The sequence below is a fragment of the Lepidochelys kempii genome, chromosome 4 (assembly GCF_965140285.1).
Source record: "Lepidochelys kempii isolate rLepKem1 chromosome 4, rLepKem1.hap1, whole genome shotgun sequence".
In the NCBI taxonomy this organism is placed as follows: domain Eukaryota; kingdom Metazoa; phylum Chordata; order Testudines; family Cheloniidae; genus Lepidochelys; species Lepidochelys kempii.
The window spans coordinates 79,830,585-79,848,027 of record NC_136383.1 but is presented as its reverse complement, the minus strand read 5'-3'; the positions used below and the strand labels follow the sequence as shown (position 1 = coordinate 79,848,027).

The following is a 17,443-nucleotide window of genomic DNA, read 5'->3' as shown; positions in this document are numbered from 1 at the left end:
AGCCCAATGTTAGGGTAGCACTATAGGGCTGGCAATTCGGGGACAGGGCCCTCAAGGCACTCCCCACCATCTCTGGGTGCTGCCTTCTTCAGGCGGACCGTAGGGCACTGATCCCAGACTGCCTCCCCTGTGAGGTGCCAGGGTCCCCTGCCCTACCACAGAAAAGTGCTCCCATACACTACTCCAGGCACTGCTGCCATTCCAATGAGACACTTCCTCCTCTACCTCCTCCTTCCCTCTCTCCCACCTGACCCTCCCCACTCTTCTCACCCCTCCTAGGCAAAAAAAAAATAATTATTCTTAAAGTCAGTCAGTCCTACCATTAACATTTCCAACAGCAGAAACATTAAAAGAAGTTCCCACTAGGGAACTTTTAGTTCATGCCAGCAGGGTTTATGTGGACCAGTTAGTGGGCAACATAGGAGTGCACTTCAGAATCACACTCCTGTAGCGCGCAGGGATGCTCCGTGTTGATGTGCCCAAAGTCAAATACCTTACAGAAGTCCAAGTCTGCTATGTCAGCAAATAGAAGACTTTACTCCCGCCCTTCCTGTTATTTCCTTACAATATTAGATGCTCCACTTATTGTTCTAAAATCTGGACAATTAATATCACAGCAATGGATGCAATATAAAGACCTAGATAAAGACAGATAAAATTAGATATGTAGTTCTTACAAAAAGATTAACTAAATTGTATTCTACTGTTTAATGAATATCTGCTCCTTTTGATAGAAACAGCATAAAGGAAAAGTGTGTCGGTATTTAACTGCTAGATTATATTGCCAAAAAAAAAAATCTTGCTTTTCACAACACTTTTTTGTGAAACTAGTGGATTTGTTACTGACACCACCAGCTGCAGCTGCTGCGGTATTAACCAACTGGCTAATATGGAAGTTTCATATACACACAGCACTGTATGTATTTTTTGCAAGACCCCTCGAGTTGAGCACACACAGTACTTACTTAATGCCATGCTGAAATATATAAGTGGCAAAAAACTAATTAACATTTTAAGATGAAGGTAAATATGGACTAACCCTCACTGCAGCATTTACTGATCATCATAAACCTCTGTAAACTTTTTGAGACTGAACTTCACATTTTTAAAGCCTGCCTGGGCCTAGAAAAGTATTTGCTCAGTTCTGAAAATGCCAATTGACCTCAAGTTGGAAAGTACAGTAAACAGGGTTCTTTCACAAGCCCATGACAAAACAGCTAAAATAAAGGTAAAACTAATTCTTTTGAGCTTAAGGAAGAGAATGAGTAATAGAACTCCAGTGAAAACACAGAGAGAGGTTCTGTAGAGGAAAAAACTTAGGCAAATATTAGTTTTGTTGTTTAAGTGAGCAATAAAGGCAAACTTCTGGAAGGGAGTGAGTTTGCACTATTCTCCAATGAGCTTCCAACTTGCATATCCTCTGTTTGGAGCAGGGTGGGAACTCCTCATCTCCAAAGTTCTGTGAGCATGTGCCCAATGACAGGCATCTGTCCAACTGAACAGTAGAAAAGCAAGCTCTATTACCACCACTAGCATGTTTGGAAGATCTCAGGAAGAAAGAGAAGATTCAGTGAAACTGCTTTTGGAAATGTGCAATGTGCAATGTGCAAAAATGCATAACAATGGTTATGTCTAGGTCAGATGCACTATAACCCAAACCCTGATCTGCAGGAACTATTCTTTCTCTATGTACAGAATTGAAAGTAGTACCCATGCGAGCACAACCATAGTTCTCTGAGCACAGCCTATCACAAATACAAAAACAAAGAGGGGAGTTGGTGCTTGAGTTTTGTGAGAATTAAAATCCAATAGTGTCTATGCTGTGCTGAAGAGGTAAAGTGCTATGTGAGTACTGATATTATTACATCCTGACCTACTGGCTAGCAAAAAAAATAAACGTACATACTTCAAGTCAGACTGAAGACTGAGCTTCAGGGTAAATGATGTCTAAAATATATTTTTATAGCTGGCTGTTTAAATATTCTCCCCACAAACAGTCCTGTTGCAACAGTTCTGCTTCTACATTAGTCTTTAGCTCTGCCTATAAATACAAATATCTTTATACTTGGTGGGAATGCTCACCCTGAGAAACCTTCTAGTTCTGCAACAAGGATTTCTTGGGGAGAGTTCCCTTTCAGGCCATACTTTCTCACCCCTTGCTGGGAAGGGAGTGATTTTGTCAACTGTGATGCTCTTTGGACAATTAAAATGCAGTGTTTGAAAAACTCTGAAGAGAGTGTTTTTTCCAGTCCTCCTAGGATAGATGTTTCTGCTCATGCTAGAGTCATGTGGAAGGTAGGGAACTGAAAATTGGTGGGTGATGCTACAAGCCTTGCTGGGCTGCTGGCAAAAACTGCAAGTAGAGATCCAGTAATTGTAAGCTATTTGGAACAAGGACTGTATCTTCATATTGGTTGGTAGGCCACCTAGCAAAAGGGTCCTGGTTTGGGCCTCTTTGCGCTAATGTAATACAATAATAATAATTAATAACAAAAGAAACAAAAATGCTGAACCGGCAGAGTAAAAGAGTTGTACTTTTTTAAAAACACATTTTTAGATTATGAAAGACCCATTAGATTATTAACAGAAATCAGCTGAAAAGTTTACTATTTGCAATTTTACTCTCTCTTTACTTTCTGAATCTCTCTTTTATTTGGACAATGAAAATATATACAGTTTTATTTTTGTCTCTTGCCAGTTTCTAGTCAATTTCACTTTCTGGTTCACTCCCACTCACATAATGCTACAATGCCTATGTCCTGACCTACACAAGGAGCTGAGGTCGAATTTAGCAGCGTTAAATCGATTTAACCCTGCACCTGTCCACATGTCGAAGCCCTTTTTTTCGACTTAAAGGGTTTTTACAATCAATTTGTTTACTCCACCCCCGACAAGCGGATTAGCACTGAAATCGGCCTTGCCGGGTCGAATTTGGGGTAGTGTGGATGCAATTTAACGGTATTGGCCACCGGGAGCTATACCAGAGTGCTCCATTGTGACCGTTCTGGACAGCACTCTCAACTCAGATGCACTGGCCAGGTAGACAGGAAAAGGCCCGCGAACTTTTGAATCTCATTTCCTGTTTGGGCAGCGTGGCAAGCTGCAGGTGACCATGCAGAGCTCATCAGCAGAGGTGACCATGATGGAGTCCCAGAATCGCAAAAGAGCTCCAGCATGGACCGAACGGGAGGTACGGGATCTGATCGCTGTATGGGGAGAGGAATCCGTGCTATCAGAACTCTGTTCCAGTTTTCAAAATGCCAAAACATTTGTCAAATCTCCCAGGGCATGAAGGACAGAGGCCATAACAAGGACCCAAAGCAGTGCCGCGTGAAACTTAAGGAGCTGAGGCAAGCCCACCAGAAAACCAGAGAGGCAAATGGCCGCTACGGGTCAGAGCCCAAATCATGTCGCTTCTGTGATGAGCTCCATGCCATTTTAGGGAGTTCAGCTACCACTATCCCAACCATGTGCTTTGACTCCTTCAATGGAGAGGGAGGCAACACGGAAGCAGGTTTTGGGGAAGAGGAAGATAGCTCACAGCAAGCAAGCGGAGAAACTGGTTTTCCCGACAGCAACAACTGTTTCTCACTCTGGACCTGGAGCCAGTACCCCCCGAACCCACCCAAGGCTGCCTCCCAGACCCGCCAGGTGGAGAAGGGACCTCTGGTGAGTGTACCTTCTTAAATAGTATACATGGTTTAAAAGCAAGCATGTTTAATGATTAATTTGCCCTGGCATTCGCGGCCAGTACAGCTACTGGAAAAGTCTGTTAATGTGTCTGGGGATGAAGCGGAAATACTCTAGGAACATCTCCATAAAGCTCTCCTGGATGTACTCCCAAAGCCTTTGCAAAAGGTTTCCGGGGAAGGCAGCCTTATTCCATCCATCATGGTTGGACACTTTACCACGCTAGGCCAGTAGCACGTAGTCGGGAATCATTGCAGAACAAAGCATTGCAGTGTATGTTTGCTGGCGTTCAAACAACATCCGTTCTTTATGTCTCTGTGTTATCCTCAGGAGATTGATATCATTCACGGTCACCTGGTTGAAATAGGGTGCTTTTCTTAAGGGGACATTCAGAGGTGCCCATTCCTGCTGGGCTGTTTGCCTGTGGCTAAACAGAAATGTTCCCCGCTGTTAGTCACAGGGAGGGGTGAGGGGCTAGCCACGCAGTGGGGGGAGGCAAAATGTGACCTTGTAATGAAAGCACATGTGCTACGTATGTAATGTTAACAGCAAGGTTTACCGTGAAAGAGTGTACCTATTGTTCTATAAAATGTGTCTTTTTAAATACCACTGTCCCTTTTTTCCCCCACCAGCTGCATGGGTTTCAAGGATCACAGGATCTTCTCCTTCCCAGAGGCTAGTGAAGATTAGAAGGTGAAAAAAACGCACTCGCGATGAAATGTTCTCTGAGCTCATGCTGTCCTCTCACACTGACAGAGCACAGACGAATGCATGGAGGCAGACAATGTCAGAGTGCAGGAAAGCACAGAATGACCGGGAGAAGAGGTAGCAGGCCGAAGAGAGGGCTGAAAAGAGGGCTGAAAAGAGGGCTGAAGCTGATAGGTGACTGCAGAGTGATGAGAAGAGGCAGGATTCAATGCTGAAGCTGCTGGAGGATCAAACTAATATGGCTCCAGCATATAGTTGAGCTGCAGGAAAGGCAGGAGCACAGACCGCCGCTACAGCCCCTGTGTAACCAGGCGCCCGCCTCCCCAAGTTCCATAGCCTCCTCACCCAGACACCCAAGAGCGTGGTGGGGGGGCCTCTGGCCACCCAGCCACTCCACCCCAGAGGATTGCCCAAGCAACAGAAGGCTGGCATTCAATAAGTTTTAAAGTGCTGTGTGGCCTTGTCCTTCGCTCCTCCACCAACCCATCCGGTGCTTCTCTCCTCCACCACCCCTCCTGGGCTACCTTGGCAGTTATCCCCCTATTTGTGTGATGAATTAATAAAGAATGCATGAATGTGAAGCAACAATGACTTTATTGCCTCTGGAAGCGGTGATCGAAGGGGGGGTGGGGATGGTGGTTAGCTTACAGGGAAGTAGAGTGAACCGAGGGGCCGGGGGTTTCATCAAGCAGAAACAAAACAGAACTTTTACACCGTAGCCTGGCCAGTCATAAAACTGGTTTTCAAAGCTTCTCTGATGCACACTGCACCCTCCTGTGCTCTTCTAACCGCCCTGGTGTCTGGCTGCACATAACCAGCGGCCAGGCGATTTGCCTCAACCTCCCACCCTGCCATAAACGTCTCCCCCTTACTCACAGATATTATGGAGCACACAGCATGCAGCAATAACAATGGGAATATTAGTTTCTCTGAGGTCTGAGCGAGTCAGTAAACTGCGCCAGTGACCCTTTAAACGTCCAAATGCACACTCTACCACCATTCTTGCCTAGCCTATAGTTGAACAGCTCCTTACTACTGTCCAGGCTTCCTGTGTACAGCTTCATGAGCCAGGGCATTAAGGGGTAGGCTGGGTCCACAAGAATAACTATAGGCATTTCAATATCCCCAACAGTTATTTTCTGGTCTGGGAAGTAAATCCCTTCCTGCAGCTGTTTCTTTGACCTGAGCACAAGCTGCAGTGGAAAAGAGCATAGTCCAAAAATCAGCATACAGAACGCAAGATGAGCCAAAAAGCACTCCCCCTCCAACAGTCATAGTTGCAACCCTCTGACTATTTTGTTGTGGGGGGAGTAGGGGCAATGAGGCAGCAGATGAGTGTAAAATCAGATTCAGCAGGTTTGTCTGTGGGAAAATGAGGAAAGTAGTCTGCAATGCAAGTGTCTAAAACTACAGCATCTATGCAGTGTGCTGCACGATGCAAAAAGAAAAAGTCAACACCTCAGAAAGCATTTGATGCTACATTAGATTTTTTGTCACTTAAATTTTAGTGATTACTAATAACTCTCCTGGCCATGTAAATTAAATCATCCACAACAGGCATCACTACTGTGAGTTACTGAACTTCTCAAAGTGTTCCTACATCTCAAACCACTGAGATATTTGCCCCTATGGTATTCACATTAGGACTTGAATGCAAAACGTCACTACTTAAAATGAATCAAAAGCACTATATGTTCCTATCCACCCTGCCACGATTTGAACTCAAACTCCAGAAGATTCAAGAAACATGAACCTGAAAAGAAATAATATCACAGACCATGTTTCACTGCTTAGAGCTTAGTAGGAACAATGACAGGATAAAAATATTTTAAAAGTTACAGTGCTCTATTTAATAAAACCACCCTGTCACCAAGCTATCTAGGCAACAAATGGTACTAAGAGCAGATTATTAACAACAAAAGAATTTTAGAAGTCTAATGCCCATTTTTCATTTGTTATATTGTCTGTTCATTTTTGCTATTCAATCAGTTGCATAATTAAACCAGGCTGGTCAATTTTTCTTTATGTTGTCATGTACTAGCAAAGTGTCGGCCATAATATATTAGCAAAACACTTGCAATTGATTGGTCTTTGGAGCATTCGCTGGTCATGTGGTGCTAATTGTTCCAGTCCTCTGCCTTTACAGCTGCTGCTACAGATGCCCAAATAGTAAAGAAACTGCACTCCTGCAGAAGCAAACCTAGCCATCTCCAATAAGGGCTGTGGCAGTCCTCGGAAGAGGAGGGAAGGGGAGTTCACAGCTGCCAGTAAGACTAAAACCACCAGAATCTAAGTTAAGAGCTGTGAGTGAATACAGAGCCAGGAGCTTCCTGAATGAGATTTGTGGGGAGGGCAGGGGGCGAGGAGTCACCACAAAGGATGTCCTGGGACACACCCAGGACACTTGTTAGGGCACAGGTACAGCTTAGCACTAAACTGTTTTGATCAGGTTCACAAGGAAATGGTGTTTTTCTTTAAACTGTTTTCACTGAAACTAACAAACACATTATATTTGCTTTTTCAAATAATTTCCTGCCCACCTTAAAAATAAACAAAATTTGAACTCTACAGCTGTTGACCATGTCCTTTGAAGGTCAGCTCCAGTTAGGTTGACCCTGCATAATTTGGAGGAAGAAACCCTTAGGAGAATAACTAAAACAGATGAAGAACTTAAAGTTTATTCTATCTTTAGGTGGATTACAATAGTTACAAACTAGTGCACTGTGTCAATATTTTCAACAATAATTGAAAAAATGGTTATGAACTGTGAAACCTTAAATTATATTGACTCTGGGAAAGCTGGTATGTGGAGTTAAACGATAAGCCTGCAGAACAAGGCAACAATATGAGAATTGCAGAAGTATACAACTACATTTCCTCTAACAAAACTTCCACCTTAGAAAATTTTCAGAAACTGAGGATATTTACCAATAATTCAACTCTAAGGTTGTTATAGGAAATCAAAACTGCTGTTGCCCTCAATTAGGAATTAAGGCTAGAGCCTCAACATCCTACCCCATCATGCTGCTGGCTGGTAAAGAGTATTGTTGTAGCAGTTGTTTTTAAACAATAGGAAATAACAAAACTTCAAATAAAATATAGAACCAACTCCACAAAAGAAAATTAAAGGGAGAGGAAAAAAACTAGACTAGGCTTAGAAGGTTTAACTACTACTTAGTTTATCATTGTAGTTCTAATCCACAACACTGTACATCGGTATTTTCAGTAAATTCCTGAGTTAAGGGACCCTAGAATGGTAGATTATTAGATTAGATATATTTATATAAACTAAAAAGTAATAGGTGCATTGGCCAAGGCAAAATTACAACTTGGTAATTATGTACATTCTGCCTATCAGGAACCACATTCCTGAATCTCATCATTTATATTGGGAGATGGGGTTTGTTTTAGGACTGTTGATTAACCGCCATTAACTCATGCGATTAATTCAAAAAAATTTATTGTGATTAAAAAATTAATCGTGATTAATCACAGTCTTAATCGCACTATTAAACAGAATACCGATTGAAATATATTAACTATTTTGCATGTTTTTCTACATTTTCAAATATATTGATTTCCATTACAACGCAGAATACAAAGTGTACAGTGCTCGCTTTATATTATTATTTTTATTATATATTATATTTTATTAAAATATGTGCACAGGAAAAATGATAAAAGAAATAATATTTTTCAATTAATCTCATACAAGTATTGTAGTGCAATCTCTTTATTGTGAAAGTGCAATTTACAAATATAGAATCTTGTTTGTTACATAACTGCACCCCAAAACAAAACAATGTAAAACTTTAGAGCCTACAAGTCCACTCAGTCCTACTTCTTGTTCAGCCAATAGCTAAGACAAACAAGTTTGTTTACATTTATGGGACATAATGCTGCCTGCTTCTTATTTACATCACCAGAAAGTGAGAACAGGCATTCACATGGCATTTTTGTAGCCAGCATTGCAAAGTATTTACTTGCCAGATGTGCTAAACATTTGTATGCCCCTTCATGCTTCAGCCACCATTCCAGAGGACATGCTTCCATGCTGATGATGCTCGTTAAAAAAATAATGCATTAATTAAATTACTGACTGAACTCCTTGGGGGAGAATTCTATGTCTCCTGCTCATTTTACCCGCATTCTGCCATATGTTTCATATTATAGCAGTCTCGGATGATGACCCAACACTTGTTTGTTTTAAGAACACTTTCACTGCAGATCTGTCAAAATGCAAAGAAGGTACCAATGTGAGATTACTGAAGATAGCTACAGCACTCGACCGAAGGTTCCAAAATCTGATCAGGATGGGGTGTAGAGCATGCTTTCAGAAGTGTTAAAAGAGCAACACTCCAATGCAGAAACTACAGAACTCGAACCAGCAAAAAAGAAAATCAACTTTCAGCTGGCAGTATCTGACTCAGATGATGAAAATGAACATGCGTCGGCCCGCACTGCTTTGGATTGTTGTTGAGCAGAACCCAGCATCAGCAAGGACACATGCCTTCTGGAATGGTGGTTGAAGCACAAAAAGACATATGAATCTTTAGCGTACCAGGCACATAAATATTCTGAGACGCTGGCTACAACAGTGCCAGGAGAACGACTGTTCTCACTTTCAGGTGACATTATAAACAAAAAGTGGGCAGCATTATCTCCCATAAATAGAAACAAACTTCTTTGGGTGATTGGCTGAACAAAAAGTAAGACTGAGTGGACTATTAAAGTTTTACACTGTTTCATTTTTAACACAGTTTTTTGGTACCTAATTCTACATTCGTATGTTCAGCTTTCATGATAAAGAGATTGCACTACAGTACTTGTACTGGGTGAATTGAAAAATACTATTTCTTTTGATTTTTAAAGTGCACATATTTGTAACAAAAGTAAATAAAAAGTGAGCACTGTACACTTTGTATTCTAGGTCGTAACCAAAATCAATATATTTGAAAAAGTAGAAAACATTAAAAAAAATAAATAAATGGTATTCTATTATTGTGTAACAGCACAATTAATCCCAATTAATTTTTTGAATTGTGCGATTAATCCAGATTAATTTTTTTTATCACTTGACAGCCCTAGTTTGTTAGTTTTTTTAATGTGACCTGAAAAACTTTAATAGTATCTATCTCTATAAAGCATTTCAAGATACAATTTGTACAAAAATATTGTACCATAAATCAAGTCTTGTCACAACAAAGCACAGAGCTCCTTAATACTGGCAATTGTAGGCAACCGTACGCTTGGAAACAATTGATTTTTTTAATGGACTCATTAGTTTGCTTTATAAAGTAATAAAATAAGAAAGAGGAAAACTCTTTCCAGTAAATTAACCTTTCATTTGAAGTACATTAATATTCCCTTTCTCTAATGGACAGTGAACCTAACACTGATTTTCAGGTTTCCTTTTGCCTTGTTACAGTACAAGCAATTTGTTATGAATCAGCAGATAGTTAGCTCTACTTTATGTTATAAAAGAAAGGAATTTCAGTGGTGCCAACTTCAAGCATTCAAAAAATATGAGTCAGGCTCCAGAACACCAAGATTGGCTTGACAAAAAAAGAATTTTTTAATGATAAATGTTGGGGGTTTCCTGAATCTTTAGGGTGCATTCAGGTCACATTTTAAGGCTTTTCTCTGCATGCATTACAACTACAAATTTATTTTCTTTAAATGAATACAGTTTCTCATGCAATTTTTTGATTCCAGCATTTGGGATTCTGAGAAACCAAATATTGCAAGACTCACGATAAAATATGCAAAAGTTAATGACACTGGAATTTTATTTTAAAAGCCTGGAGGAAAACTTGAATAAATCTCCACCACACACTTTATAAATCTCCCTTCCATTTTAGATTATGGACAAATAATCGAATACTCTCTGTTTCTATTATCTTTAAAAATATTTGTCCATGCCCACATGAAAACTGAGTCCAGTACCTTTACTATCACCACAATTTCTTGCAGACGTAGAAATCAACATTTCTTGAGAAAAGTAAACAAAGTCAAATAAAATACTCATAAGTGGGAGCATAAATTCTACATGAATATAAATATTTTAAAGAAGTATACAGCATATATATTGAAAGGATACTAAAATAGGTATTTTTAAAATTGGGGGAGGGGTGTATTGAAGCATATAAAAAGAAAAGGATATAATATTCATTTAACTGCTCATATAGTACAAGCCTCAACAATGACAAGACCACAATTTCCATAAATTCAGAAGAGATGATAGGGTATGGGCCCAGCCATCCCAGCTTGAGAATTGGAATTTTCTTCGATCTATCAGCAAAAATGAAGGTGAATAATGATACAGCGGAAGGACAGGGAGCTGCCTCTTTGGAAACACTTAGCAGGGCAAGTTTACAGCCAGCTTTCATTGTATGTGTGTTCTTGTGTGTGGAAAGTAGATATGGTACTGAGGCCTGTCATTGCCCAGGTATATGAATGAGAACCTGAAGGAAAATCTGAATCAGATTGTGTAAACTGGGGCCCCTTCACCTGACCTTTCATTCTGTGTTACACTATCCCTACTCCTCTCCCACAGCCCATCCTTTCAGTATACAGTAATCTACTTCCTCAGAACTGGAATCCCTTCACTATTAACTGGTAAACCAGACAGCTTCATAGAGATGGAGACATTGCTTCATGAATCCATAACATATTTTGAATGTGTCCTCGAAACGTCCTCCTTTCTCGCAAGCTTATGAGGATCAACCGCACAGTGCTCTCTGTCAGTTAGATCAGAGAAACCCAAACTCCTACATAATAATATTGGTGCAAGGGAGAATAAAGTGGCATTTATACTGGATAATTTTTTTAAAAAGACTGGATTAGAGGGTTAATTCTGAATAGCTAATCAATGACAAGTATTAGCCAGCAAATACGTGAAATTCAGTAATATAAGAAGTTTTACTGTACCATGTAAAATGCCACATTATTGCAAAAACCTTAATAGAACAAGGGTAGGTGTACCAGTGACTGATATTTACTTTCTGAACCTGGTCTACAAAGAAACAGTAAGATTTTGGCAAATAAATTTTAACCACAATTGAACAAGTAAAACAAAGTGTGTGAAAACTAAAATCTAATGTTGGAAGGCACATTCTCAAAATCTGTCCAGGACCTGTGCACACAAACCCAGCTATGTACATGTCTTACATTCGGATATCTTGTTTATTTTATTAAATATGCAGCCTTAACTCCTAACAGAATGCATGCTTACCTTTCTGTCTTTTCATTTGGGGAAAGTTGCTGATTGTGGTTGCTTGAACTATTTCCACTACGATTTGATACCTAGTTTTAAGAGGGGAAAAAAAAAGATAAAAGATGGTCTTTTATAAATTTGCTCTTCACATTGCACACTTTTAGAAGTAAAAATGTAGAACAAACTCACATTCCCATTCAGAGGGAGAGTATGTCTGGAAATAGAGTGGGAGAGGAGAATTCTCAAAGATGGAACAAACAAAAAATGAAAATTATCCAAAAAACCCAGCAATAATTACGATGTCCCCTTGGTTCCACTGAAAACCTTGGAATACTGTACGACAGGTGCTTAAAAACTTAATAAAATTAATGAAAGTGTAATACAAAACCATGGTCTTAAAATTCAAAGGTGAAACAAAGTAATATTGGCAAACAGAGTGAGATTGAAATGTAATAAACTTGGCAGAGTGATGAAATTAAAAACATGCCCGAGGGAATAATTAAGACTTCACTGTAAAACTGAGACAGATTTCAGGAGAGAGTTCCACGTGCAAAGGCCTCCTACAGCAAAGGCAGACTTGTCAGGTGATGTAACATGCAATTGTAGTGTTCGAAGGGGAAGGAGCTCAGGTAGCTGTAAGGATGATGCAGTCAGGGTCTGTATCCTTTAAGGCTTTAAAACCAAAATCTTTTACTTTGTACAAAGTCAATGTACAGAATGAGGTGTAGTAGACTCAAGGTTACTCAAATCAGCGAGTAAACTGTAAGTCCCTGAGAAACCCTGCTGAAAAGGGAAATACACTGTGCTGCCCAGGCATAATGAACAAATTCTGCTAAGAAAAGAGAATCCCCCACATCAGAGACAGACATGCTCCTATAAGAGTGGCAGAGTAAGGGAAGGGAATGATTGGCTTTTTCTGGGGTAGGAAAAGGGATGGCAGAGGAAACCCCGAGTAAGAACCACAGTTAACCAAAAAAAGCAGTCACTGAAAGTTACGTCCTCACAATTAATAACCTGCCTGCTTGGTCCTTTGTCCCTGTTCCTGACCTGAGCTACACACAGATTTATATTTGACACTTGGGAGGTAGATACATTTGTACAGAAAGAAAAAACTGCACACAGCAGCAGGAGTTGGACGATAACATAGTTAAGAAGTGGTGATATTTTTATTCAAGATACTTCTACTATTCATTCATCTTTACAGCTTTCATAAACTCCTTGCTACACTGAAACTTTATTTATTCTGTCACAGAGATATTCAACACTTTTCCTCTGAGCATATTCATGAGGAGATGAGGATTAACTAATGGTTTCTGAACTTTTCTAACATTCCAAGAAAATGTGCCTAAAAAGTTTTTATGGCTACTGTAAATTTACGCATTAGTTTATTTTTGAACACCTTCCATATTGCACTGGACTTTTCCTGCCATTACTTTATCCCAGTTGATTTCACTCAACAGCATATGCTTTTCAAAATACCTATGAGGAAGAATGGCCCACTGGTCACCATGCTAGCCTGGGACTAGAGCCAATTCCTTGCTATAACACAGACTTCCTGTGTGACCTGGGAAAGTCACTTAGTCTCTCTCTGTGCCTCAGCTCCTCCTCTGTAAAACAGAGGTCGCAGCACTTCTCTACCACACAGGGGTGTGGTGAGGATAACTACATTAAGCATTGAGAGTGCTCAGATACTATGGTAAATGGCGGCCAAATTAGTTCACCAGATAACATACTTGGCTCCCAATTCCCCAGATAAGTTATTTTTTTCCTCCCACTCTAGTCCTAATGATTAGAATTGCTATGATGCCTAGAATATCTAAGCTGTGAAAGCATCTAAGCAATCCTAACAGTCAGGACTAAAGGGGCAAGAAAATATTAAATTGTCTAGGTAATTGGGAATAAAATAAACTAATGCATAAGTGAGTCAATTATTTTTCAGTCCTTTGTAGCTTACTCCATTTCATTTTTTAAAAAAAGAGCCGCACATGCTGTAGACTGTGTGATCACAGGCTCACGTTGCTGTTAGCTCTGTTTTCCCTGCCCCAATCCCCTTCCCCTGCTGTTTGTTATCCTTACTCTTCCCATCACTTCTAAAGCAAGAAAATAAGCTTTGTGACAGGGGCTGTAGTCTATGTTTTAACATCTAGTAACCCATGGTGCTACACAAATAAATAAAATATTAATTGTGATACTGCTCTACCTTCATCACAGCTGCTAATCAGAGGGAAAATTAACCATCCGCTTCCTTCCTTTATTATCTTTCATTCTCAGCCAATTCTAGTTCATTCAACCTCTTTATCTCACAAAAACTTATGGCACTATATAAAACTACTACCTATGGTTTCAGATCTTATATGTAAGGATTCTCCTTTCCTTCCCTATTCTCTGCAATCTCATTCAACTTTCCCCATTACCTTAAATTTGGGGAGAAGGGACGTTCAAGGATTGTGGATCACATTGCCATGATCTACTGTACGTATATATTTTATATTTTCTTTTCAGGTTTTCACATCCTTATGAAGAAAATTTCTCTGTAAGACCCTTTTCCTTGATGAAAGAAAATAAGGACATAAATATTGCAGCTACTTCACACAAACAGGAGTCAAAACTTTCCCCAAAATAACCAAGTAGCACTGGAAGGTAGCTTCCTTCAAAGTCACATGATCTTCTGCTCTGGAAACCTTCAATATTTCGTACCCAATGCTGAAGCCCAAGGAAGGTATTCCAGTTCTCCAGCAGATACAGGTAGGTGGATGAAAGAGTGATCAAGACACTTAAGTCCAAAACTGACTGTAAAGCATTACAAAGGGATCTCACAAAACTGGGTGACTGGGCAACAAAATGGCAGATGAAATTCAATGTTGAAAAGTGCAAAGTGATGCACACTGGAAAATATAATCCGAACCAGTGTGGATAAAAAAATCAATGATTTAAAAATTCAGATTTTTTTTATTTAAATTGGATTTTATAAAATGGATAAAATGCTTTAGATTTTAGATAAAACTAACTAAAGATAGTTTTAATTAGGATGCATTATAGTCATGTAATGTTTAAGAAAAGTTTTGTAAATGAGTTCCAATAGTTCATGGATTAGGGACCCAATCTTATGGAGGTTCCAGGGACTTCTGTATAGATTATTTAGGTTATTCTTTCTATCTACCCAACGGGACTCAGTGCTCAGTCTAGAAGATACCATCAGAGATGTTTAGTTTTGCAGTTCTCAAATTGTGGATTTGTGTCTCCAGAGATAACATGCTTGTTAACAGCAAAAAATGTTTTAAAATAATTAAATAAATAATACAAAGAGGTGAGAAATAGCAGACCTCAACCCTACTGTCCCTCTACAAATTTGTGTACACAGAATCAATCCTTGACCTCTCTCTAAAAGTGCAAAGTTTCAAAACGTTTAAAAAATAGAAGATTGTTGGGGGAAGAATAGATCTGGACAAGGAAAAGTCTGGAGATAAATGTGAGAAGGGAGGGACAGGCAGTAGAAACAAAACTGAAATTGTTTGAGCAGCATATTCCAGAAGGTCTTTCCAAGTGTAGTCTTCATTGATTTGAGATCTACCATGCCATTCTCTCCCTAGAAGGGAAAACCTATAATGGCAGCAGGCTGTAAAAAAGACACAGTTTGGGAATATTTTAATGAAGCTCCTCTACCCGTGGGTAAGACAGGTATGCGTTCAAAATGCAAACAGTGCAACAAAGAAATGCAAGGCCTCGTTGCCAAATGAAACAACATCATGAGAAGTGTTCCTCCTCAGGAGGACGCTGCGTTGAAGATGATGAAAGGAACATGTCTGAACATGCAGGATCTTCAGGTTAGTTAACTTTCTTATTTCATACTTCTTTCTTAAGGACTGCCGGTCTTCCTTCTGGACTATTCTTGAATTCTCATGTTTGAGCAAAAAATATAGTGGTTACTCTATGGTGCTATCATTTTAGATGCAGTTCTGATAAAAAAAATAAATAGCTGAAATAGGCAGATCTTCTCTTTACAATTCCCCCTTTAAAGTAGTACTATGTGTCAGTGAATGCAATGAGTAATACTAAATGAGCAGTATGGTAATAATAATTAAATAACTGCATTGACTTATTTTGTTTAGGAGAATCCATTCTCAACATACAGGATTCTGAAGACTATCCACCTTCAAGATCACCATCATTTTCTACAGTTTCAGAGTTATCTGCCAATAATAGGGTTTCAGTCACATCATGTATGTCACACAACCACAGTATATCACCAGTAGCAAAAAGAAAAAAAAATTCCAGCATCCAGAAACAACCATAGATAAGTTTGCGATAAGAACCAGCAGATTACAAAAAGAGGTAATGGATGAAAAAATTGCCCAGTTTGTTTATGCAACAAACTTTGCTTTCCATATGATTGAGAACCCACACTTCATTAACATGGTTCAGTCATTAAGACCAGGATACAGTCCACCCAACACAGCAGATGTCGCAGGCAAATTGCTGGATAAAGTGTATGAAAGAGAAAGTGAGCAGTGTGCAAAAGGTCTAGAGGGTGAAATTGTTAACCTGAGTCCTCATGGGTGGAGCAACGTCCACAATGATCCTGTTGTATGTGCTTGTGTGACAACCAAAGAAGGGAATGTCTTCCTTACAGAAACAATTGATACATCAGGAAATGCACACACAGCAGAACACTTAGAAGAAGTAGCAGTAAAAGCTATAACAAACTGTGAAAATAAATTAAAATGTCTAGTATGCAGCTTGGTCACAGACAATGCTGCAAATGTATCCAACATGAAAAGCCGTTTAGAAGAGACTCCCAAGCTAATAACATACGGTTGCAGTGCTCATTTGATGCACCTCCTAGCCAAAGACTTCAGTGTTCCATAAATAAAGGCTAATGTTCTTGAAATTGCAAAATACTTCCGTAACAACCACTTTGCAGCAGCTGCTCTGAAAAAAGTGGGAGGAACCAAGCTGAACAAAATGCAGGGAAATAGCTGTTTTATTGCTGATGCTGTTGAAATTTGGAAGGAACTGAGTGAGATCTTAAAAAAAAACAACTATGCAATGACAGAGTTAAATTACAAGCATTAAAAAAATGAATGGGACAAGCACTATCTCCAGCTCATTTTCTTGCTAATATTCTCAATACTCGGTACTAGGGTCAAACTTTAACTGCTGAAGAAGAGGAGCTGGCTACGACATGGAAATCCAGCAATCATCCCTCCAGAATGCCAACTATAATAAACTTCAGAGCTAAGGGTGAACCATTCAAGAAATATATGTTTGCTTATGATGTTTTAAAGTCACTGTTTTAAAGTTTTAAAGAACTGGTGGAAGTCACTTAAGCACTCGGATTCAGAGACTGTTGAAGTGATAATCTCACTATTAACAGCAGTAGCTTCTTCTGCCAGTGTAGAAAGAATATTTTCTTCCTTTGGACTAATTTATTCCAAATTGAGAAATCGTTTGGGACCTGAAAAAGCAGGAAAGCTTGTTTTTGTTTTCCAGATTATGAACAAACAGGAAAATGAAGGTGAAGACAACTGAGTTAGCTGCAGAAGCCAATATTTTAAATTTCTCATGTTGACCTGGCTGACATAGTCAATTTAATTTTTGTTTTTTTAAAAAAAATATTTCGTTTAACTATTTTAGTTAAAAACAATTTTAACAAAAACAAACCTGATTTTAAAAAACTTGAATGTTTAACTAAATTCAAATTTCATATGCTTGTTTTGTTAAAACTTTATATGTTTGCGGTTGAAGAAAAAATCCAGAATACATAATGTTATTGTTTTAGTTAAATAAAACAATGTAAATGTCTATCTGGTGATGTCCTGCTCCTAATAC

General features: G+C 39.2%; 1 protein-coding gene across 4 annotated transcripts in view; it reads right to left on the bottom strand.

Moving 5' to 3' along the window:
* The window catches only part of SNX25 (sorting nexin 25), a 148,096-nt gene that overhangs the window by 72,132 nt on the left and 58,521 nt on the right, over positions 1-17,443 (bottom strand). For all 4 annotated transcript variants that reach the window (XM_073341842.2, XM_073341841.2, XM_073341839.2 and 1 more), the window contains one exon: positions 11,633-11,703. In XM_073341842.2, the coding sequence (XP_073197943.1) occupies positions 11,633-11,703 (71 nt within the window). The remainder of the gene's footprint in view (positions 1-11,632; positions 11,704-17,443) is intronic.